The sequence below is a fragment of the Arvicanthis niloticus genome, chromosome 14 (genome assembly GCF_011762505.2).
Source record: "Arvicanthis niloticus isolate mArvNil1 chromosome 14, mArvNil1.pat.X, whole genome shotgun sequence".
NCBI lineage: Eukaryota > Metazoa > Chordata > Mammalia > Rodentia > Muridae > Arvicanthis > Arvicanthis niloticus.
Genome location: NC_047671.1, coordinates 70,151,311 through 70,175,453, shown reverse-complemented (window position 1 = coordinate 70,175,453; position 24,143 = coordinate 70,151,311). Strand labels below are relative to the sequence as shown.

General features: G+C 39.5%; 1 protein-coding gene across 7 annotated transcripts in view; it reads right to left on the bottom strand.

Moving 5' to 3' along the window:
• Positions 1-24,143, bottom strand: part of Chst9 (carbohydrate sulfotransferase 9) — a 266,781-nt gene that overhangs the window by 80,936 nt on the left and 161,702 nt on the right. For 4 of the 7 annotated variants that reach the window (XM_076912955.1, XM_076912957.1, XM_076912960.1 and 1 more), the window contains one exon: positions 21,059-21,100. The exons of the other annotated variants lie outside the window; for them this stretch is intronic. In XM_076912955.1, coding sequence (XP_076769070.1) covers positions 21,059-21,100 — 42 coding nt within the window. The remainder of the gene's footprint in view (positions 1-21,058; positions 21,101-24,143) is intronic. 7 annotated transcript variants of the gene reach the window in all.

Sequence of the window (24,143 nt, the reverse complement as noted above, 5' to 3'; positions counted from 1 at the left end):
CATACGTGAGGAGATGAACTGCTGTGCAAATGGTGGACCCAATGGCAAGCAATTGTAATCCCAGCACTCATCATGGAGAGACAGGTGGATTCCTAGGGCTTGTTGATTACCCAGCCTAGCTGATTTGGTGAATTCCAGACCAGTGAGGATCCCTGTTTCAAAGTGATATGAATGGAACCTGAGAGGTTGCCTTCTGTCCTTCACATGCATGCCATGTGACACCTGAGAGGTGACACTTGAGGTTGCCTTCTGTCCTTCACATGCATACACACACACACACACACACACACACACACACACACACACACACACATCATAGAACAGTGCAGTCCCATGGTATGATCAAATCAGAGCCAACAGAATCAAGTTACTTAGGCAGCTTTGCTACTGATAAACAGAGAGCAGGTGATTGGGCAGAGTTGGCAAGACTGTTATAATAATATCAACATGGTTCAGAAGTGGGACAGAGGGCACTGGGTGCTTTAATATTCCAGTCCCCACTGTGTATATATACAAGCATGTGTGTATATCTAAATACTGATTCACTCAGGGGATGGTATGAATTGAACAAAAGATAATTACTTACGGATATTTTCTATTAAATAGATAACACCTGTCATGAAGTTGACATTTCATAAAAGTGTTTTGATGACTAAGCGGGTAAATGAACCTTTGGCTATGTGTCACCGCTACGTGTCTGCATTTGTGTATTTAGCCCAATTTGAGCAAGGCAACAAAGTAGCAAAGCACAGTGTTCCAGTGGCAACAGCTTGTGTTGTATCTGTACCCAGGCCTATTGCCTTTGCATTCTTCTATGCAGAATGCCAGCTTTCTAACTCTGCTTCCTCACCCTGGTATGTGCATACTGTCCCACACACAGCCAGTTATGCAGAAGGGTCTGAACACGGCAGGAAGTCTATAATTATGATTGTAAAACCTAAATGAGAATGCATCTATACATCTACTTCTTTTCAAGAATGATTATAAGTGTTGAACTACGGGAAAAAGAGTCTAGATGTCTGTTTAGCTTCCTAGTGAGAAAACTAATTGTGCAAATCCCTTTCATACCCAGCTAAGATTGAGCAGAACATAGGGCATAGTACTCAGAGCCTAAGTACCTGCTCACCTCAAGAACTACCCACCAGGTAAATTAGAGAAAGACCTGCTCTGACTAAGCTACCTAGTAATGGCAATGAAACAACCTGATGCAATTTGAAGATTAGCTTTACCAATAGCTGGGCTTGATACTTTCTGCAAAGTGCTAAGGTACCAATCAGCTGCCCCTGAAAATGATCCCCACAATGTCTCTCTTCATTAACAATACCTCTAACCCATCTTTGTTCTTTGAATAGACCAATACTTTCTTGGCTTGTGTGTGTCTTCCAGAAAACAGTGTTAATTTTTGTATTCCGCAGATGAAACATTTTGAATTTGGATCTTGGACTATGTGTTTTCACTGACTTTTATACTAGAATCAAAACATGTTTGGAGTAGAACTGAAAAAAGTTGGATGAGTGAGATCAAAGTTTGTGGCCACAACATTGGCTGCCAAATTCTTGCTCTTCATATCTGTCAAAGTGAAGGCTAAATGTGGACATGACCTTGCTCACTATAGTCAGTCTGAGAAAGTGTGGCTTGTGAGACCTGCTACATTCTCAAAGAAGCTATGGGAGGGTCATAGAACATATTAATTGTTTTATAAACCTTGGTCTCTGTGTGTAGATTTACAAAGTAGAAAGCAAAAATCAAGTGATACCAACAAGAGCTCTGACTAGGGGCCACACAGAACAAAAGCTATTTCCACTTTTCAGGCAAAGCGTTTTTTTCCAGACAAGATGGAAAACCTATGAAAGGTGAGTCTGGAGGGGCTACAAAGAAGCAACTAGAAGAGAGAAAGAGAAGTGTTAACCATCCCTCTATTAAATTAACAGCTTTTGTTTTTCACTTACTATGAATAAAGAAGTGCACAAGTTGGTGGGGAGTCAGGGGTGAACATAATCTGCTTAGAAAGATCTGTGAAAATTACCCAGTCATTTTTGTGACTACACTGTAACTGTGGATCTAAGAGTCCAGGCGTAGTCGGACAGCACTGAACAGAGTGCCCAGTTCTAATTTAGAATGGATGGGAGGCTTACTGAGTTCTCTGAGGAGGTGATCTTTAATCAGAACTCTGCTGCAAAGTTTGGATGTAGGGAAGAAGAGCTGAGGAAGGGAGAGGAATTCAAGAATAAATTCCAATGTGGCCAGGTAGTCCCTCCTTCTCCAGCTGCTGCTAGGAGGCAAGTGCAGCAGAGAATTGAATTGGTCTCCTCGGAGGCACAGTCTGTGGGGTAAGACTGATGAATGGGGAGATGGATCATCAATGACCGCGGGAAGAAGTTGTATTGTCTTCCAAAGCCAATGGGAAGTCTCTAGAATGTTTTTGCTGTGGAATGCTGCACTCAGATCTTAGATGGTGACATTCATTCTGGCTAGAGTATGGATACTGAGATTTACGGGAGCTAGAGTGGAGGCTTGGGCAACAGTGAGGATGCTGTATGTAAGGATAGGGAGAGGTTATGGTGGGAGGAGAAAGATAGAAAGAACAGGCATTTTGATGGCAATGTGGGTTTAGGGCTTGACAATTAAATATGTGAACTAGGGAAGACAAGCACAGTGTTCATGCCAGAGCAAATAGACGACTAGAATGGAGCCTAGAGATGGAAGAAGGGCAGGCTTCTGGGGAATGACTATAATAGCTTCATATCAATAGGGAGTTGATAACATGAGCTTCTTAAGACAGTTTAGAGCAGTGGATGATATCTTCTAGAAGAGCAAAGATAAAACAGCAACATAGAGTTAGGGCTAAGCCAGGAATTCAATGTGTAGGAAACATTCAGACACATGAAGATAGTATCTTGAATTCTATCTTCAAGAAACAGGTAGAGATGCAGGAAGAAGCTTTATTCTTCAAGTAGGACAAGGTAATGAGTCATACGGACCACCAAGTCTCCTTACAACTTAAAATACAGAGATCTGAATAAAATGGTGTAGGGGTAGGACAGAGCAATCCTGAAGTAGACAGGGAATGAGGCAGGAGGAGAAGAGAGGATGTAGACTTAATATTCATGAATAAGACAGACAGGTGTGTTTTGAGGGAACACAAGATTCAGGGAGGTCGTTATTAGTTTGGATCTATTCTCTGTCTTTCTGCTCTTTAATACCCTCTACTGTCTTTCATCTCTCTTGTTTATAGGTCAGTCTTCATCATCATTTGCTTATCATCTATCTATCATTTATATATTATCTATCATTCTCTGTAATCTATCATCTATCTATTATCTATCTATCTATCTATCTATCTATCTATCTATCTATCTATCTATCTATCATCTATCATCTATCATCTATCTATCCATTTTCTACTCTCATTCATCTATTTTTCTCTCTCTTTCTCTCTGCTTCTCTCTCTTAATATTATGAGTAACTATTGAAATAAGCCTCTAGGAGGTGGTGAAGACCAAAGATAAAGATTGAGTAACCCATTCCAGCAAGTCCACAGGAAGACTCAGAACACAGGAAAAGACAGTGTGAGCTATTCAAACTTAAGGAGGTAGGAAATAGTTATTTCAGAGAATTATCATGGCTGCATAAGTACTTCTAGAATGTCAAGAGGTCCTTTAAAGGACGTGTAACAGCAATCAATTAATTAGGAAATAGAATAGATCAGATACACATGATATATATTGTTATCCCATTCACACCTAACCCCTTTTGAACATGCTATGTTAAACCCAATCAATTCAAGTGTAGCTATTAATCTAATCTGCTACTCTCTATAATTTATGTCTTTTGGTTTTGAACTGATGCATTTTGAATATATATTTAGTAAGATAAGAAAGCATTAATTGTAGAAATGAAAAGATAACAAAGAAGGAAGGAAGTAAACAGAAAACTAATGTCCAATATCCAATGAGTCTCTTGCAGGTGACAAGTGCTCATTTTCTGTCCTTAACTTGTTCTCCTGTATCTGCTTTGTGTGTGTGTGTGTACATTTTGATATTTCTTTCTTATCACTTGAGCATGTAGCACAATGCTAAGTTCAGAGAAGTGTTCTACAATGTCTCACTTCCTAATGTCACTAAAATATAGAGTCATTTATGGGTCTTCAATCTCAAGACATGGGTTCTTGTGATTGGTTCTAGTTTCATGTGTTTGTTCTTTCCTTAAAAACACCTAAAATGCAAGGCAGACACAAAAAAATGGCACACAAAGTTTCTCTTCATCTCTCTTGACCTGCCCTTTGTTTTTTGTCTCTAGCATGCAGAGATACACCGTTGTGCTATACAGAAATTTCTGCTCCAAACAAGGACTTGAGGAAGAAAGGAGCCCTGAGGGAGTGCACTTAGAATTTTGTTGCACTACATGCATAAGTGTAACTTTAACTCAGTCATATACTTCATGATTTTAATGTTAAAAAGAAACTTAGAGACCATTTCACTTCCCACAGTCCTGGACCACACTTTACCGTGGATTTCAGCTTGGATCAACAAGCCTATTCTGCAGTGTCCTCTGCACACAAGATAGAGCTAATGAAAGAACACAGACCTTTGAATTAATGCAACTTCTCAAGTCATCATCTGCTTGAGGTTTAGATCTTAGTGAATTTCCTTCTCTTTGGCTTATATCTACAATATTCTAGAAAGAATGTAGATGCTTATGAATCTATATCTACATGATATTGGTAATACTATCTAAGGCAATCTACACCAAAGTATCTGATTGTGATTGTCCTGACTGGGGCTCTCACTAGTGTCTTATGATGCCAACTGCAATTTGTGGTCCAACAGGTTTGAAGAGAGAAGAGGGTCAGCACGAATATATTATAGTTCAGTAGTGGGCTGAGTATATCTCCAGAAAGCCTGATAAATTTCTGATATGTGGTATGTATTCTGTGAGTACATCTCTTTACTTGGTCCTAGACTTTGGAGGGTAATGGGATGAAAATTAAACTAAATAAGCTTTTATTATTCTGTGGCACTGTTGAAGAACACACTGTCAAATTCTTTAAGAAACATATCATCTGAAAGAAAATGTCTAGAAAGTTCTGATACATTATTGAATTGTGGAAAAGGCCTGTTCTCATCCAGTCGTTCTTTTGCCTTGGATAGCAGCAAGTCCATGATAGCATACTTGGGGCTGGCTCAGAAGCACATAGACCAGAAGCCTATGATGTGAGACCTAAAAAACACAGTTTCTAAATTAAACCTGTTGAAGAAACAAGATAAAGCTTGCATTGGCTTTAGTTACTTTGCCCTTTTACCTTAACTTCCTGTGGAGGTTTCTATGTCTTACGTACCGCCATCATTTAAGGGTCTTCAGTTATTTATTAAACCAATTCTATCCTAGCCAGTGATTATTTTCATTTATAACATGTATGGGGATGCATGAATTTATCTCCCTCTCTCCCTCTTCTCCCTCTCTCCCTCTCATCTTCCTTTCTTCCTTCTTTCCTTTTGTTCTTTCTTTCACTTTTTTCATCAGAATTTCATGTGATCCTGGTGAGGTGAGCTGCTGACCTTGAATTCTTGATTCTCCTGTTTTTGCTTTTCAGCTGCTTAGATTATAGGCATGTACCACCATGGCTGGCTCTCTCTTCCCCTCCCCTCCCCTCCCCTCTCCTTTCCTCTCCTCTCCTTCCCTCCCCCTTTCCTTTTGTCTTTTTATATAATGCAAGCTTCAATGAGATTTTTTAAAAAAGGACACAAAGACACTTGGCAACCAAAAGCTGAATCTAGTGTGAATTGTTCTCAGTTCCAGACACATATTTTGTTTATAACTTGTTTTTCTACATCAGCCATCTCTTTCAGACTATTTGGTGACATGTGGAGAAACAAGTGCACCTCTTCCTATGCTGTGGTATAGGACAAGTTATTAATTATGTTCAAAGGCTACATGACTTGAAGTAATTGTTATCATAACCAAGACATACACGGTCACTGTTACCTAAAATTACCTGGTAAATCACTGGGATAGGAATGGGGCAAAGGCAGTGGGAGAAATCTGAGGTTTGAAGCCATTCAACCTCCAGTTACATCTGAAGATACAAGTATACTTGTGAGAAATGCCTTATATGCAACCCAAAGGTAAACATACTTGTTATGTGGAGTTGACTGAGGATGCCATGAAGAGATGCTCATGAATCTGCATCTACATGATATTGATAATACTACCCAAGGCAATCTACACCAGAGTATCTGACTGTGACTGTTCTGATTGGGGCTCTCACTATTGTCTTACGATGCCAACTGCAGAATCTGTGATCAGACAGGTTTGGAGAGAGAAAAGGGTCAGCATGAATATACTGTAGCTCAGTAGCGGGCTGGCAGTAACTGAGGAGCAACATACTCCTTGAGGTTAGACCCAGGAGCATATACATTGTAAGGGGCTCAGGAGAAATTTAAACATACAGCCAAGGCTACACTAACTTGGCCCAGAGGAAGCTAGAAAGGAGGAGAGCTCAGAAGTACAGACATATGCTTCTAGGTCTTTTGATAGTTAGTAGTATAAAGATCTTGGCTGAAAAATACAGTAATACAGGACATAAGATAATGAAAAAACCTCATAACACTGTCCACATTTAATTTTAACACTGCACACATATTAACTCCTTGTAATGAAGTAACTCTTAATATACAAGCATTTTATAAAGAATTTAAGATTTAGGGATAAAAAAGAGCTTGCTCAGACATTTACCCATAACATGGGACTCAGCCTGATACAACTCCAAAATCTAGGGCATGGGACTCAGCCTGATACAACTCCAAAATCTAGGGCTTATGATACCCAGCACGTAAAAGAGATCCAGGTTCAAGTGCCATGGTTGTTGATGAAGGTTGTTTGGGATAGGGAAGGACTCAGGTGTAAGTACTGTCCATATTCCCTCTTTGTGTGCTTATGCACATGGAAACAACGAAGCCGGAGTTGGTGGTTAAGAATGGGTGTGAGAAGGGCAAGGAATAACACAAAAGGAATCTGCACTAGTATCCCCTACCCCCAATCTGGAACAGTTGAAAAGTCATTGAATACTTAAATTCCAAACAATTTTGCTTTTAGTAAGTAATGCAGGAAGATCACAGATCACTGGGAGCTGGCCAAAAATCACAGAACTTAGGAAAGCTTTGTGGACACTGCCGATCAAGCTTTGCACCTTATCTTGGAGAACACGGAATGATTGCAACTTGGCAGAGTGCGTTTACCTGTGTATAGCTGCGACAAGCTTCAAAGAATTCAGTCAGGCAGGTCATGATGAATTTGGGGCTATAAATGAGAAGCTTGCTGCTAGGGGAAGGGAGGGATTGAACCCAGGGTAAGTGTGGAAATCAAAATGGAGAAATCTTTCAAGAGAAGACAGTAGGTGCACACTTAATTTGCCTCTTAGCTCAAACTGCTGAATTACATAGAGAACTTATTTTCTTACTGAAAAGTTTCCGAATTTCCAGTCCTGAGGAGATTGGAAGACTAGGGTGAGTGTCGTAATGAGATCTGTGTGGTGTCACAATGATGTGGTAAATGCTGGGCAGGCATGGTGACCCCAGTAATCCTAGGATTCTGGAAGCCATCAGGCAAAATTGCTAGCTAGACTATCTGAGTTGGTGAGCCATGGAATCAAGTGAGAGACCATGTCTCAGTAAATGCAATGGAGAGCCATCAAGGAAGACACCTGTTAGCCTCTACGTGCAAGCACACAGCAATGTAGACATATACCTGTGCACACATGTGTGCCTCCCCAAATGTAGACATCAAAATGCACGTATGCAGACCACACACACACACACACACACACACACACACACACATCAATAAGTCTTCACCACACATTGGTGCATTGATGAATTAAGTCATTTGCCTTCCTCTTATTGAATAATGTGTATGAATTTGTGTATTCTTTGATAATTTGATTACTTGTTTAGCATGGAATAAATTAGCAAGAGTAGTCAAGTCAATAAGAAAATCATGATGTGAGGCTCAGACCTCGGTCTATGACAGGGGATTCACATTCACTTGCAGCTGACCTCATTTACTATCCAAAAACCAGAAAAGATTTGACTTAAGGGCCTGAGATTTTAGATAATTAGCAAAAATCTTTCTTCAAAGTTTTATAAAATTATTATCCACATGCAAGTTTTTCTAGTTGCTTAACATTTGATATATGTATGTTTTAGTAGATTCATTTTGAATTTTCAGCCATCTAGATTTGGGACTTTAAATCTACATAATTTTAAGTGAGTTTCTGTTTGTTTCTTGAACAGGGAAAAGGGCATTTCACAAATGCAATGGAGAAAGTGTTGGCTAATTTGAATTTATTAACTTGGTTATCAACTTTTTTTTCTGTAAAAATAGTTGCCACTCCCTCAGTAGTGTTATTCTCTTGAAAAAGTTGATGAAAAATTTTTTAACTTCATTGGTGTTCAAAGGAATCTCAATAGCTATAATTGTGCTATTATCATGAATAAAATATGCGAGTGTAGAGAGTAGTAAATACCCAGATTCTAAAGTTCTGCAGCCACGCATTATTCACAACCCAGCAAGAACATGTGTGCTTCATTAAAGTCAATGGAGTGTACCACTTCATCATTGCATATCCATTATCCAAACATTTTAATTTTAGTTAACACACACACACACACACACACACACACACATACACATACACACACACTAATTTAAAAGTCAAATGAGGGAATTAGTCCTATTCTATGTTACAATTCGATGGAGATATCAACTAGTTAAGGTTAGCCTCAGGGGGTAGGAGAACACAACAATACATGAGTGACAACCTTGTAAAGAAGTACAGATCCATTTAGACTAACTCTTTCCCCACAAACATCTCAACAGAGATTTATTTACTGTTGTAAAAGAGTCCCTCAAATTACTTGATCACAAAATACCTTCCTGATCTACAATTTTTCAGTGCCCACACATGCAAATATACATGTGTGCGTGTGTGTGGGGGGAGAGGGGGAGAGGGAGATAGACAGACAGACACATAGAGACAGAGAGGCAGAGAAGCAGAGAGACAGAGAGGCAGAGAGGCAGAGAGGCAGAGAGGCAGAGAGGCAGAGAGGCAGAGAGGCAGAGAGGCAGAGAGGCAGAGAGGCAGAGAGGCAGAGAGGCAGAGAGGCAGAGAGGCAGAGAGAGGCAGAGAGGCAGAGAGGCAGAGAGGCAGAGAGAGGCAGAGAGGCAGAGAGGCAGAGAGGCAGAGAGAGGCAGAGAGGCAGAGAGATAGAGAGAGAGGATTCTTTCTACACACACAAAAATTAAAATCCATCAGTGGTTGAATGACAATCATTTTCTCATGTACATTATAAATACCAGTAGAAACATCCCCTAGTTCATACCTCTTAGGTTTTTCTTGTAGTTGTATTCAGCACCAAGATTCTAGCCATGCTCTTTCCTCTGTGTTACTTTTCTTTCTTGTTTTTTTTTGCCACACTTGTAGCTTCTGCATGTTTTTGTTGCTTCCTTTTAAACATTTGTTTATCAGTGTCTACTGTGGCGTCAACAAGGATTCCTCCCTAACTTGTTCATCCTTACATCTAGTTTTTAAACTCACTCCTATAAAATCTAGTAAGCTTGAATATTCATTTCTATCTAAGTCTCTTTTAAAACTAGGATTTCTCTATTGTCATTTGTACAGATCTAAAAAAGGAAAAAAGTTACTAAGATTCCTTGCATTTCTTGCTTGTGTGTGCACGTGTCTGTGTGTGTGTACGTGTGTGAGTGTGTGGTTTGTGTGTGTGTGTGTGTATGTCTGAGTGTGTGTATGTGATAGTGTGTATGAGTGTGTGTGAATATATGGTATGTGTGTGTGCAAGAGAAAGTGTGTAGTGTGTGTGGGCTCTCTCTCTGTGGTGTATGTGTTTGAGAGTGTATGCATGTATGTGTGTGAATGTGTATGTGTGTGTGTGGTATGTGTAGTCAGTCTTTCTCTGTGTTGTGTGTATGTGTCTGTCTGTATCTCCCTTTCTATCTCTTTCTCTGTGGTGTGCACATGTGTGAGTTCGTGTATGAGTGTGTGTGTGTGTGTTGGCCAAAAAAGAACACTGGCTTTTTCCTTAGCTGCTCTCTACCTTATTTTTTGGTCTAGAGTTTTCAAAGCAGACTGGTTCATTAGTGAGGCCCATGGATCTCCATATCTGTGCTTTTGTAGCCCTGGGATTGCTAGTCCAGATACCATTTCTAGGTATTAAGCAAGCAAGCCAGCCAGCCAGCCAGCCAGCCAGCCAGCCAGCCAGCAAGCAAGCAAACAAGGGATCTGGGGGAGCAAAGTCATGTTTCCACAATGCCAAGCCCTTTACAAACTGAGCAGGCACCCCAGCCCTGCTACATCATGCTTGTAGCTATGGTACTTTGTAGCCCGTTGCCTGCCCTAGAATTTTGCTCTCCATATTTATTGTCAAGGTAGCTGTATTTCCGTGGGCTCCAGCCTTCCCAGTATAAAGTAATCGCATCATTTACATTCTCAGGTCTCACTGGCTGCCAGAGGTGCTTCTCATTAGGCTATGGACTTCCAAGGGACCATGCAAAGGAGGCCTTTATGCTAGAGTAGGAAAGCTGGGTCCTTTCTGGCTGGCCTAATCCAGGGAATCATGAGGAAACACTGCCTTTGAGCAAGGCATGAAACTTAAACACCTCTTGGGGGCTTTGAGGCACATTGCTGTATCACTTGAGGACTTTAAGGAAAGAGTCAGGCTAGTAGGCTTTGTTTTCCCTTTGCTATGGCCAGAAGTACAAATGACTTGAAGGATTCAAGTCACAGAGAGGGAGAGGATGATGAGTGTGAATCTGGGTTTGAATAGAAAGGACAGCTTTGAAAATGTGTCAACAAATCTGATCAAATAGTACAGGTCTCCACTGTGGTCCTAGTCACGCCTTCCTTCCCACCATGCTATACATCCTACGGACTCTTAGACTCTTTTGTGGAGAACTTTGCTTTCCTCTCAACCATGTTACTGAGGATTTTGTTAAGCACTCTCCCTTCTGCCTAACCTTTCTATGCAATTTTTATCCTGGATATCCCTCTTAACACAAACGAACAGTTGATTATGACAATCCTAGGTCATGTACCATTAGTCACCACTCCAAATATCCACTTTTCTTTGGGGACTCTGTGCAGTGTAGATAAACATCCCATGCCTCTTTGGTAAGGAATGTGGACTTTTCTTTGTTCCAGAAGCTGCCAACGCTTTACTACCTAGGGATGTTACATTGCTGCACTTGTATACTTTGTTCATCTGATACATGGCTGGATTCCTCCTAGTCTAAATCTGTGACTATCTGTCATGCTTAGGCAGATACCTCTCAGATATGTGCTCACTGACATCCATCCCTTCAACACCCTTGAACATCCCCGCAGATCATCAACCAAACCAGGGACAGCGTCTCTGTCGCTTGACCATCTTTCTTCCCAGTTAGATGATAAACCCTTCAAGGCTGCATACCTGTTCATTTGCTCACCACTGTGTGTCAGCTCTAGCCCAGAGTATGCATCAGCACCAATCACCATAATAAATGCTATCAGAGCTTTCTGTATGCTCTAGTGATGGGAGGCTTCCATCTTCATAAAGCTGACAAAGGTCTTTATCTCTAAACATGTGCAGGGAGATGAATGCGTATGTACATGTATTTGATAGTTTATATAAACACAGTAACACTTTCTCACATTTAAGTCAACCTATGCAATAAATGGGAGCATTAGGACAGTAATATTTTGCTGGCATTCTCTTGCTGCAAAAACAAGGGATACAGAGTAGAAACTGCATGATGTATCTCCCTGGAACTGCAGGTGCTGTTCAAGGACAGTGTACAATGCTATAAAACTGCTCCTGATACAGACATCACTATCTACGACATTATCCTATTTAGGACATTCCAACCTTACATGGACCTTTCCTAATGCATTAACTTCTTAAAACATCTGAGTTTCTATGACTTCCTTTTACTTCTTATGAGACGGATCATGGGCTAAGAATAAATTTGTAAATTAACAATAATGGCCAGTTTCTGGAAGTATGGAGACAGCCCTTTGTACAGTCAGTAGCATGCCTCTCACTTGTCTGCAAATGATCATAATTTTATCCCTGATTTAAAAGTCACTATCACTATGCCTTAAGTAAGAGAATAGCTTCATAATCTTGGATAGAAAGAGGTTAGATTTTATTTGTATTCTATTTATTTATTTATGTATTTTTGCATGTGTGCCTATTTCTCTGTATATGCCTATTGTGTGTATACATTTATGTAGAGGCCAGAGGTCAACCTCAGGTGGTGGTGTTCCCCAGGAGTCATCCACCTTGCTTGTTAAGACAAGGTCTCTCATTGGAACCTGCAGATCACAGAATACACCTGCTGACTTTCCAGTCAGTCCTAGAGATCCTCTCTCTGCCTTCCCCAACACTTGCCTTAGAGACCTCCATCACTACACCCAACTTCTTATGTGAGTGTGGGATATAAGCCCTCATGGATGCAGAGATATCACTCAAGCCCTGATAATGAGTCTTTTGTCAGCCATTTTTCTTTTTGCTATGCCTGGGACCAAACACATAACCTCCAGCATGCTAGGCAAGCACTTTTCACTCCAATACACACGGAGCTCTAACATGTCTTTGGACATTAAAAAAACATTAACCATAAAAAAGGAAAATTTATTGTTATTATAAAATCTTACATTTCCTGTCATCAAAGAACATTTTAATATGGTATAAATTAAAAACATGCAAAAATACATGTATCTGACCATGGGCTTTCAGGGAGAATATAAGAAACCCCTAATCAATAGTAGATGAGTCAATCATTTTCTTCTTTTCTCTGAAAAAAGTACTTTACTTTTTATTTATGTGTATGTTTGTGTATCTGTATACATAATTGTGGGTTTCTGTGGAGACGAGAAGAGGGCAGTTGATGCCCCAGAGATGGAATTACAAGTGGTTGTGAGCTACTGGGAACCAAACTCAGGTTCTTTGGAGCAGCAGGTAACACTTTTAACTGCTGGGCCATCTCTCTAGCCTCCAAGCGTTTCATTTTCAAGAAATGTGAGACAAATCACTTGAATAGATGCTATACTAGAAAAGCTATTCAAATAGGAAAAATGTAAAATAAAAACCACGAGAAGCAGCTCTATCCACGCATGGTGTGAACTAGGATACGTGACACCTCATCCCCGCTGGGCAGTTTCTCAGGCCGTCTATTATACAGCTCACCAAGAACCATCTCTAGCTGTGCCATTGCTTGTTTCAGTGAGAGAACATGTTGGCAAAGAGACTTCCTTAGGAATAGCAACATGATCCCATGCCATATATAGCTCAAATGTCAAAATAAGGCAACTGATTTATAATTTATAATCAAACTGTAGAACAGTATATGGAGTAGAAACAATAATACCGTAGAAGAGAAACAAACTATTAATATGTGTAGTCATTTAAAAATATTATAGTATGTGAAAAGATGCCCTAGGTGTATGCATAGTTTCATTCGCAATAAGTCAAAAAATGCTAAGATAACCCGGGGCTTATTTTTAAGAAATAAGATAACAGATAGCAAGGTATGGTGCCTCATGTCTGTAATCTCAGCACTTGACTAGCTGAAGCAGGAGGATTGGGATTTCAAGGGCCTACACAACATAGGAAACCTAACTAAAAATGTAGGGAAGAAAGGGTGTTCAGAGATATGGGATGGGAGTAGGGGCTGCGGTTGATTCCCCAGGGGAATAAGAGAACTATTCAGGTCATCCTGATAAGTCCTTAGAGACAATGATCATGGGAGTGTTCACGTAATTGGGTTTATTGCCTTGCTTGTTCTTTGACTATTTGTTTATTGTCTTGCTTGTTCCTTGACTATTTGCATCTATTGTATTGCTAGACCCTCAACCTAGAACTGACTTTAATACATGCATGTAATTAAAATGGTATTAAAGCCAAAAGGAGGAGGGGGAATGGGATAGTGGGTTCTAGGGAGGGGAAATGGGGAAAAGGGATGACATCTGTATTGTAAATAAATAAAATATCCAAAAAAGAACACATTAAAAAGTTAGCACACTTAATTTTTGTTTCATTAATATCATTTTATTTCACGTGGGCACTCCTTCCTTAAGTGTTTCTATCATCTTCCTTGATAAATCAAATCTTAAGAGATTTGATAAGGTAATAGCCAACTTTGAGCATTTTTTAGAGAAGTAATCTTATCAATTTTCCAAAACTTGATGTTTTTAAAATTAGCTGCAGGAATTCAAAGACATCTCTAAGGCTTTTGAGAGTCATAGATGAGACAGCAAGTATTGTCCCATCCAAAAGCATTTACAGATCCAGTGTAATCTCAACTAAATAGCCCAAAGCATTCAACAGCATCCTATGAATCAATGGAACCACAGACAGTAAATCTAAATGCTTCACCATGTAAGGAGATTTAACAGGGGATAAAGCAATGGTGAATTAGAGGCCTAATGATGATGTGGAGGAATTTTGCATAAATATCGTGTTCTTTTTAACTGTAATATTATGATGAGTTTTTGGTTATTTAGGGGCATGGGGTAGTGAATTCTTTGTTACTATATTGTTTTAGTGATCATTTCCAGATGAGAAGATGGAGATTACAAGGTATTAAAAGATGCTAATGAAATGGATCAAACATGAACTTTGTGAACTGACTACACAAATCTAGCTGGCAGATGAATTGATCCCTCTTGTTTTGCGATTTCTTCCTTTTTTTTTTTCTCACAATTTCACTCAAATAGTTGTCTCTTATTATTTGCTATAAGCTAAATTCAATGCCATTAATAACATTCTATGAAAATTAAAAAAGATAATTATTCAGAGAATAAGATTCACACTTTAATTTTGCTGGCAATTATGTAGGTCTAGGCGATTTTTTACAATGCATTAGAACAAGCACCAGATAGAGACCTGAATATTTTGTTGTGAACAAATTAAGATATAATGATTTGATAAAACTGTCATCAGTAAGCACTATTTAGAATGTTTTCCTATTTTCTAGACATGAAAATATCATAAGTTCATGTATAATATTTCATAAGTTTTTACCTTCCTGTTTTTTGAAGAATGTTGGCAAAATTATTGTATTTTATTTCATTAGAACAAGATACACTTGATTATGAACTTTAAATATTCAAAAATAAAAACAGTAAACAAACAAGCCCACAAACAAACTAAGTACTATTAACCAAAGCCCTCTTGGCCACAGTAGACTCAGTTTTTAGAGATGAAATGTCATTGCCACTTCAGACCAGCAAGGGGAGCACTTACACTTTGAGAAGAATTCTATCTCTGCCATGGAATTCCTCTTCTAGGGCATTTAAATGAGAGGAGGATGGACTTTGGGTGTCAGTGCAACGGAAATGACAGATCATTTGAATGTAAAAGATAAATACAGGGAACCTTGACCCTTTATGTTCCTTCTGAAACAAAGGAGGAGAAAAACACTTTCAGATGAGCTCATTGAAGTAATATGTTCAACATAATTCAGGCACCAAGAAGATATTTAAGAAAACAGCCAAATTAACTGTGGGGAGCCACGCTTTTTTTTCTTAATTGTTTCCATGCAGGAATAACACTGTACAATCCCCTCCCCTACCTGAACCTTGAGACTGCAGAGCTTTCTGTGGACATGGTAATGGCTGCATCCATCTATGGGAACTCAGAAGCTCGTGGAATTCCCACTGTGGCATCCCAGTAGAGAAGGCTGGGAAAGTGCTTGCATCCTTGCAGCATACACAATCGTGTCTCCTTTGAGACCACTATGCTGTGACTCTTAAGGTTTATGCTGCATGTTTTAAAAAAAAAGGTTATCACATTCATCAGTTCTTATAAGATCTATAAGGCTTAATTTTCACAGACACTCAGGAAACCTACAGAAAACTCTCTATCTGGCCACCCCTAGAGGTTCTGGTAATCCTAGATTTACAGAGAAGAATGCTCTGGCTGGCAACAGGAAGTATGCCCTAAAGTATGAGGAAGAAAGGGTAGAGTGCCACCAGTGCTTGAATGATGGTTGACTGCCCTCTTTATACCCTGACCTTAACATCAACATGAACGCTGTTTGCCAAGGGCTGGAGCCCGTATTCTGAAACCTGCAGTGTTTGCTACTGCAAGATAGGGTTCACTCTCTATGAACACAATAACCTTATGGGCACTGAATACAGAAAACAAGTCCCTTCCAGGAACTGTGCACAGGAAGGAACAAGAAAGCACCTAATGAATGCACAGCTATGCACGCAAGCCCAAGATGGTAGACTCTGGGAAGGTACCCACAGAAGCTGATGGGTAGCAAATCTTCCTTTAAAATCATATGCACTCCAGTAACTTTCATTCAAAACAGCCTTCTATTGCAAGAGTGGATTCTGCTGGTAAGATGTGAAAAGGTTAACCTTATATATAGGGATCCATTGACTAGCTGGAATGTTTTCTTCATGAAATTCCAAGGAACATTTCTCAGTTCAACAACTAAGACTTAAGAGTGCATTAGGAGTATGCCTTATCTCCCTTGCAAGTATAGGATCAGAAAATTTAAGCTTTAGACTCCATTTTGTGCATTATATCAAGACATCAATCCGAGATGCTACAGTCCTGACTATACTCTTGCTATTGAGAATTTACAGAATATGGGACTATAGATTTAGCTCAGTTGATAGCAGGCTTGCCCAGCATGCACAGGCTCCTAGGTTCAATATTCAACAATGGGTATCATGGTGTACACATGTAATCCCAGCACCTGGGTGGTGGGAGAGAATGAATCAGAAGTCAAAGGTCATTCTCAGATACACATTGAGTCTGAGGTCAGTCTGGAATAAAGGCTCTGTCTCATAAACAAACAAACAAAATCCCAAGGATTGGCTTCAGCTGACTTCAGTTTGGCTACTGAGCAGAGGATCGTCCCAGAGCAATAATAAAACTGTGTAAGCAGATGAGAGCCTCCCAGTCTTTGTTTTGAATTTACCCCTCACTGAGTTTATTTAGAACTGTTTGGGAAATAAATAAATAATTAATATCTGGAAGTTTAACAAAATCTGCAAGATTATATAAATGTAGGAAAAAGAATATAAAAAATATATATACCGAGCCCTGAAATCAAACCCCAAATCAAGGCAGAAATAGGATACGGTGATGTTAATGCCAATAGACAAAGAATATATAAGTGTTGGATTGGGGGAGAATTGCTTTCTTCAATAGATGCAGAATGGTGACAAGCCAGGCAAGAATGAAATGGTAGCTTCAGAAGGCACTGGGGTCAAGTGCCATGTGTGTAAAGCACACCCAAGAAGGGCAGATGGGTATTTTGTTATGAAGACAGAGTTCCCTGTCTAAAACCACATTAGAAGAAGCCCCCAGGATCCTCTCCATCTGGGGAACACAGTTGTGTAGTTGCACTTTTTCAGGGATTCCTCACATCCTAGAGGGAGTCTCATATATGTGAGAGAGAATGTTCAGGTATCCCGAGGCAAGGCAGGGATTAGGAGGCCAGCACAACTGGCAACAAGGAATATATGAGGTGAGTACCATGGGATTCATGTTGGGACAGAGGAGAGGAATTAGCTCTAGGATGAAGCAGAAAGAAGAAGAAGCTCTGGGCTTTCCAGACTCCTAATTAGTCTCTGGAGTTGTCCTCTCACAGAAACCTTGGGTTTTGTTCCAAATGGAAAGGTTTTTCTAATGTTTCAAATATTGTTCGTGGGAGACCTCTGAGTTCATTGTCCTCAAAGAACTTGAGTAGACACCAGCACCTTGCAGTCATCAGTTATGAATAATCACTGGCTGAGTGAGTCAACTCTGCTCCCACATGAGGGATATGTCTTACATTAATTAAAATGGGAGTCAATAATGTGCAGAATTTAGCCTATATTTTCTTTATTACTGCCATTTGGCAAATTGAGAGTGAGAGCTCTTGCAATTCAAATCTCCCTCTGAGGAAAGCTTAGCAACTATCAAGATAGATCTTGGCAGCTCTCTCTTGGGTCCCCAAGGCTCACTAAGCATTTGCAGAGGACATAGACGTTTCTCCTAGTGGCTAGTGAAATAACCTGTGACCACATGTGGGAAGAAGTCTGTCCTGTCTATTACAACCAGGAAATTCTCTATTGAAATTTTAAAACAGTGCTCAGGGAGATGCTGGTAGCAGATAGTCTGACTGCTTTCCACTTGGCTCTAGCTTATGTTCCAGGAGTGGGTGCTGTTGTAAAATGGCTTTGCTGACTCTTCTGCCAGGGAAGAACTGAGCATCAAGTGGAAGGTGAGGCTGAGGAGGAGGATGCAGGTCAAGGAATTTAGGAGTCAGGAGGGTTGTTGAAGGTCACTGTCCTACTACGAGCAGCAGCTTGCTAGAATTGAGCTGATGGTGAGAGTGTATACCCCAGGGAGAGCTGGCATTTAGCTAACCCCACACATTTATGTATTAATGACATGACTCGTTGGGTCCCAGGCCGCTGACTCTGAAGAGAAAAGACACTTTTTATTTGGGTCAGGGATGAGGATGAAGTTCAAAGTCTTGAGTATACAACTGTCTTGACCAGCATCTCTCAGTGTCTCCCTCAGCAGCTCTAGGGATTAGCTACTCAGACCATGCAGCCTAGATGATGAAATCATGGATTTTAGTTGCTGCAGGCCACAGGGATGTGGTTATACTTGCAAAATCATCTTTTCAAAACCAGCTGTCTGAGCTGCCTATGAGCAATTATACGTACGCTCTCGTTTTTATTCTCCATGGTGACTCCTCCCACCCCAGAAACCAGCTCATATTTGCAGATGGCAATAATGAGACAATGCTCATCTCCAAGACACTGTCTTTTCTGTGTGTCTGGTACATGGCTCATCTTTCATGATCTCAGGAATACATTCTTTTCCCTGATTTATCAAACAGGCTTAGTGAGGCCATGCATTAGCCCTCGGGGATCCAGGTCCTGCTGCTTCTTAGTGTAACATTTCAGTTTATGAAAGCTCTCACACAATTACAAATTCTTCCAATGAGTGTGCTGTTATCTTTGTCTTCATTTTATACATGGCGACCTATGTGCCCATGTTACATGGTGCACAGGTTAGTTGAATTATTTTTTCAAACATTTGTCCTTCTACTCGCTGTTCTGGGCTTGCTTCCATGAGATTATAGAAAGAAAACTTGTTCTCCCAGACATAAATTATTGGACATATGATATTTCTTTATATACACCACCAAATATATCTTCTTCTAACTCTTCCTTTCCTCCTGTTTATTGCAAAAGCTGAGACAATTATGAGTCCCTATGGGTTCTCGCCTTTATCTCTAGGTGATATTATTTATTCCTATGTTTTACATCCAGTTGTACTCAGGCAACTCTCAGTCCTCTTCTGCTCTTCACTCCAGGTATTTTTCATACTCAGTGAGCATCTTTACTTGATTTCATCTCTTCACATGTATATCATTTCTGTCCACACACACTTCCAAGCCACAGCTCATTCCCAGGGAGACCTGTTTCTGGGATTATCCAGGTAGTTGTTTATCTCAATGCCCTGCTCATACTGCAGGGGAGGGCTCCTACTTTTCATCACTTTAGAAATTCTAGTCATTCTCTAATTCTATCCCTTCAGCTCAAATGTCATACCAATATGAATAAATTTCCTTCCTCTTCTAATCACGTCAAGTTGGTAGTGCTGTGCTGCTCAGTATTTCATGTGTTGGATAACACATCACTCACTGATCACAAAAGAAAGTTGCCTCAGTCTCTCTCTCAGCTTATAATCTGTCCACATGATGAAAAGAACATAGTTTTCTTTATCCCTTAACCCCTTATGCAATAAGTATGGTCCTTGGCTTTTGTTCTATTGAATGAACAAAAGAGTAATTGTTAATGCAGTTACTACTCTGATTTTCAACAAATCTCAAGGAATGAATGTTCTGATTTTCTAATCTTTATTATTATCTTGGGGATTTCTTTTGCTTGCCTTGTGAAAATATTCAGCTTCAGATTTGAAAATTGCTTGTTCTATGGTATCACCAAAATAGTAAAAAAAACTATAATTTTCCTCATCCAAGTAAAGATAGCATCTTACCCAGAAAACCAATGCTATGCAAAGCCATCAAAAATAAAATTTATACTTGTTAGTTTACAAAAATTAGGAGTTGATTCTTTTCTATAAAAATTGCTCCTGAGGCATGGTGGCTAATGTCCGCAATCTCAGCATGGAGAGGCTTGGGCGGAAATATTTCTGTGCATTTGAGGTCTTTTTGGAGCTCTACAGTGGGAATTGAGCCAACCTGAATACCTAGCCAGAGTCTATCGTAAAAGAACAAGAATGTATGCTCACATATCCACAATAGTAAATTTCAATAGACTGAAGTAATAGGCTTAGAGCTAGGGGAAGGTAAGTGTGAATTATGCAAGTCAGAATTTATTGAATACAATGCAACTTCATTACTTTCAGTACTATGATCAGCCAATAAAGTCTAAGGACACATTTACTTAATGATATGGATCCTTACTTCCTAGCTGTATCTTTTGCCTAAAGACCATGCTATGCCTGAGCTGTGAAAAGATGTTCACATAAGTTGCATGTCCTCTCCTTCTGTGTTCAGTCCATCAATTCCTCACAGACAGTCCAAATAAAATTTCATCCTCGTCTAGAACAAATGATGTGTAGTAGCAATATCTGAATTGATAAGATTTTACTGGTTTCACAGAAGAAGGCATTTTGAAAATTTTAAAATTACAGTTCCATGCCTCAAAGAAGTAGTATATAGTTTAGAATAAAAATAGAAAATAGTATTTTTTCAATATAGGACAAATATTACTTATTCCATGAGCTGGAGAAACATATGCAAAAACCTTGTTTCCTTGGTAAACTCCTTTAGATTTGGGTTCTTGTCTGCTGGTTTCTCTTTCCACCTCCTGAGACTTTATCTGCTCTAACTGTGGCACCCAGGCTGTGGTTTCTGATGCTCACTATCCCAGGGACAGGTACTTAGAAGCAACAATGAGGATTGCAGATATGCTGATTGCTCAGCTAGGCTAAGGAGACTAGAGGAGGCTGCTACTCACCCATCCTGGGCACATGCTGCAAGGAATGTACCAGCCGCAATTCTGCCGAACAACAGAAAGGACATTTCTATATCAGCACCACATTTACACAAAGACATTTACACAACTTTCCACATGAAGATGCCCCCAAGTCTCTGATAGTTGACTTGCAACAAGGATGGTACAAGGGACGGAGTCATAAAACAAAGCATGTCACCCATTGTGTTTCTGGTGACATGTTAGGTGTTCCTTAGGAAATCTGGCATTACTTTCAAACTTTGCCACACACAGAGTTTTGTTTTGCCTTAGAGATTTTTTTGGGTGTTTGATTTCTTTTTGAGGGGAAGGAAGGTGTGGAGAGAGAGAGAGAGAGAGAGAGAGAGAGAGAGAGAGAGAGAGAGAGAGAGTATTTGGGTCAGGAGGTAGAGAGGATCAAGGAAAAGTTTGGAAAAGAGAAAGAATATGATCAAAACATGTTGTGTGAAAAATTTAAATAATAAATTTTCAAAGAAAAAGCCTTGTATAATTTTGAATAATTAGGATAAGTATGGGTGAGGAACAGGGATTCATGGGTAAGCATATCCGGTTCATCTGCTAGTACTTAGAGTCTATGGTTCAGTATTGGACATCTTCATTTTCAAGACCAGGAGGAGAAAATGAACTGATATCCTAGAGGCTATGGATTGCAGGGGAAGCAACCCATGGTCATTTACATCATCCAGAACTAGTGGGGGCATCTCTGCAGAGAAGAGTTTTGAGAAAGGCCTTTTCATCCTGTTAAGTAAGAAGTACCTTTTCTACCAGATGGAGTTGCTTAAATGTAGCATAGCTATGTGTTCACTAATCTGTGGGGCAGCAGAGCCTTGGCCCATACAGCCAGCATATCTAGGGACTGAGAGTTTTCTTATTCTCCTACAGAGTTCCAATTCTTCCTCAATACCTCATGAGTACACTGCACATACTTTATTATAATATATTCTATATGATACCCTGTATTTTACATAGTATTTATTATATTTAAAATATATGATATAGTATCTGTACACTATATATTTGACATACAAATATAAAAAGTTTTTTCTCTGCATGCCTAAAAAATTTTTCTCAAAATTCATTGATTCAAATGTGAACATGTACTTGAATGCTGTGACTTAAAGCACGCTAGGAATATTAAGTGTCTGCCCTGTCTTGTTCCATTTAAATAACCTGATGCCACTATGATTCATTTATAATATTGATTTTCCTTGCTGTAATTGAGACCACAAATCCTCATTGCTCTTATTTTTTAAAACAGTCTTTCACCAAATTTCATTTGTTTAAAAACATCCCAGGCTATACTTGCATCAGTGAGGTGAATTTCTGGCTTTAAGAGCTGTTCTGAGTTTCACTGTTTTGAGCTTTCCTCGTGTAAGGTATCGGCAGTTCCACTGATTTAGTAATTTCTGCATTTTGGATGAAGGTATTTATAAGTCATTTATACAGTTCATCAATAAATTATAGTCCTTTGGTACAGCTGATCTTCACAGTTGGAACCTGATATGTCAACCTGCTACTCCAACCTACTTCAGTGTAATTGTAACTCGACTTTACCTGCTCATCTGTGTAACAGCAGCACGACAGAGGTCAAGTTTTCTTCACATGGCCAAGAGAATTCTATTAAGACCACAACACCATGTCTACTCTGTACAGTCCCTCAGAATACTATCATCATTTATGTGCATCACCACTCAATGAGAGAACAAATTAAAGTATTACAGAAAAGGAGATACTCAAGTGTCAAGTGCATCTACTCCTTTATCTCTGATGACACTCTTGTAATTTGAATACTGATTGCATGACAGATTGTTCTCAATAAGTGTTGTTCTTGAGCTATCTGGCTAATATGAAAACTGCATTTTCATAAGGATGTGTACATGACATGTGCTTCTCTCTATTTCACCAATAACTGGAATAGAACTGCAACGTAAGGCCAACTGTGATTTGCTTTTTAAGGGAATCTAGAACCCTAATGTTAGGACACAAGAAGTTTACCCTAGGACTTTATCCTTTTCTCCAGCCTACTTTGTTTCAACACACTTCCCAGATGGAACTATATTCGTTAGATAATGTTTATGTCCTACATTGTAAAGCTGCTGAATGTTGGGATGATCCAGTCTCACTCCCATTTATAAAGTGTCCCCAATCTAATTTAGTGCCAAAAATTGTATGTGAAATTTTTGAGAACTTTGTATTTTCAAAGATCTGATAAAATGTTTTACAAACTGTCTTTAAGGGAAAATGTTTGCTCTCATGCCCTAATAACAATAGTAAAGTAGAGGGCTCTTCAAAGCTTTGTTCACTTCTAATTTCTAAATTATTCTTACTAATCACCTTTGTGGGTACATGTGTGAGTGTGTGTGCGTGTACCCACAGAGACCATAAGGGGAATCCTATTTCTTGCTGCTGGAGTTACAGATGTTTGTGATCCCTCCTGATGAGGGTGATGGCATTTAGACTCTGGCCCTTGATAAAGCAATTGTCACTATTAACAGAAGAGTCACATTCCCAGCCCTCTACTTGTATATTCCTGTATTAAGGGTCTAGGGTTATGCCCATCCCACACTGACTTACTAGCTAAGTAACCATTTATAAAATATTAAATATCTTTCCATTCTTTCTGTTGAATGCATGCTTTTGTTGCCATTGTTTTTTCAGGGTTTCACTGTGTAGCCCTGGCTGTCCTGGAACTCACTCTGTAGACCAGGCTGGCCTCAAATTCTCTCTGTCTCCAGAGTGCTGAGATTAAAGGTGTGTGGCACCAAGGCTTGGGGAATGTATGTTTTGTATTGTGTCTACAAGTCAATATGATATTAAAACATTGTGTATGTTGGTGACATACACAATGGATCAAAACAGAATTTTTCATCCTTTAATCTGAATCATTTGTGGACAGCAAGCTGAAACGTGATGTTAAAGTTAAGTGAATATTTTCAGTGTTATGATGAAATGATGGAAAATCATTTAAAATAATCAGTACTTCACCAGTCTTTATTTGGAGGACTAGAGAGCATAATGAACTTTGAGTCCTGCGATGAGCCACGAAAAGCTCATATTCAGATAAGAGAAG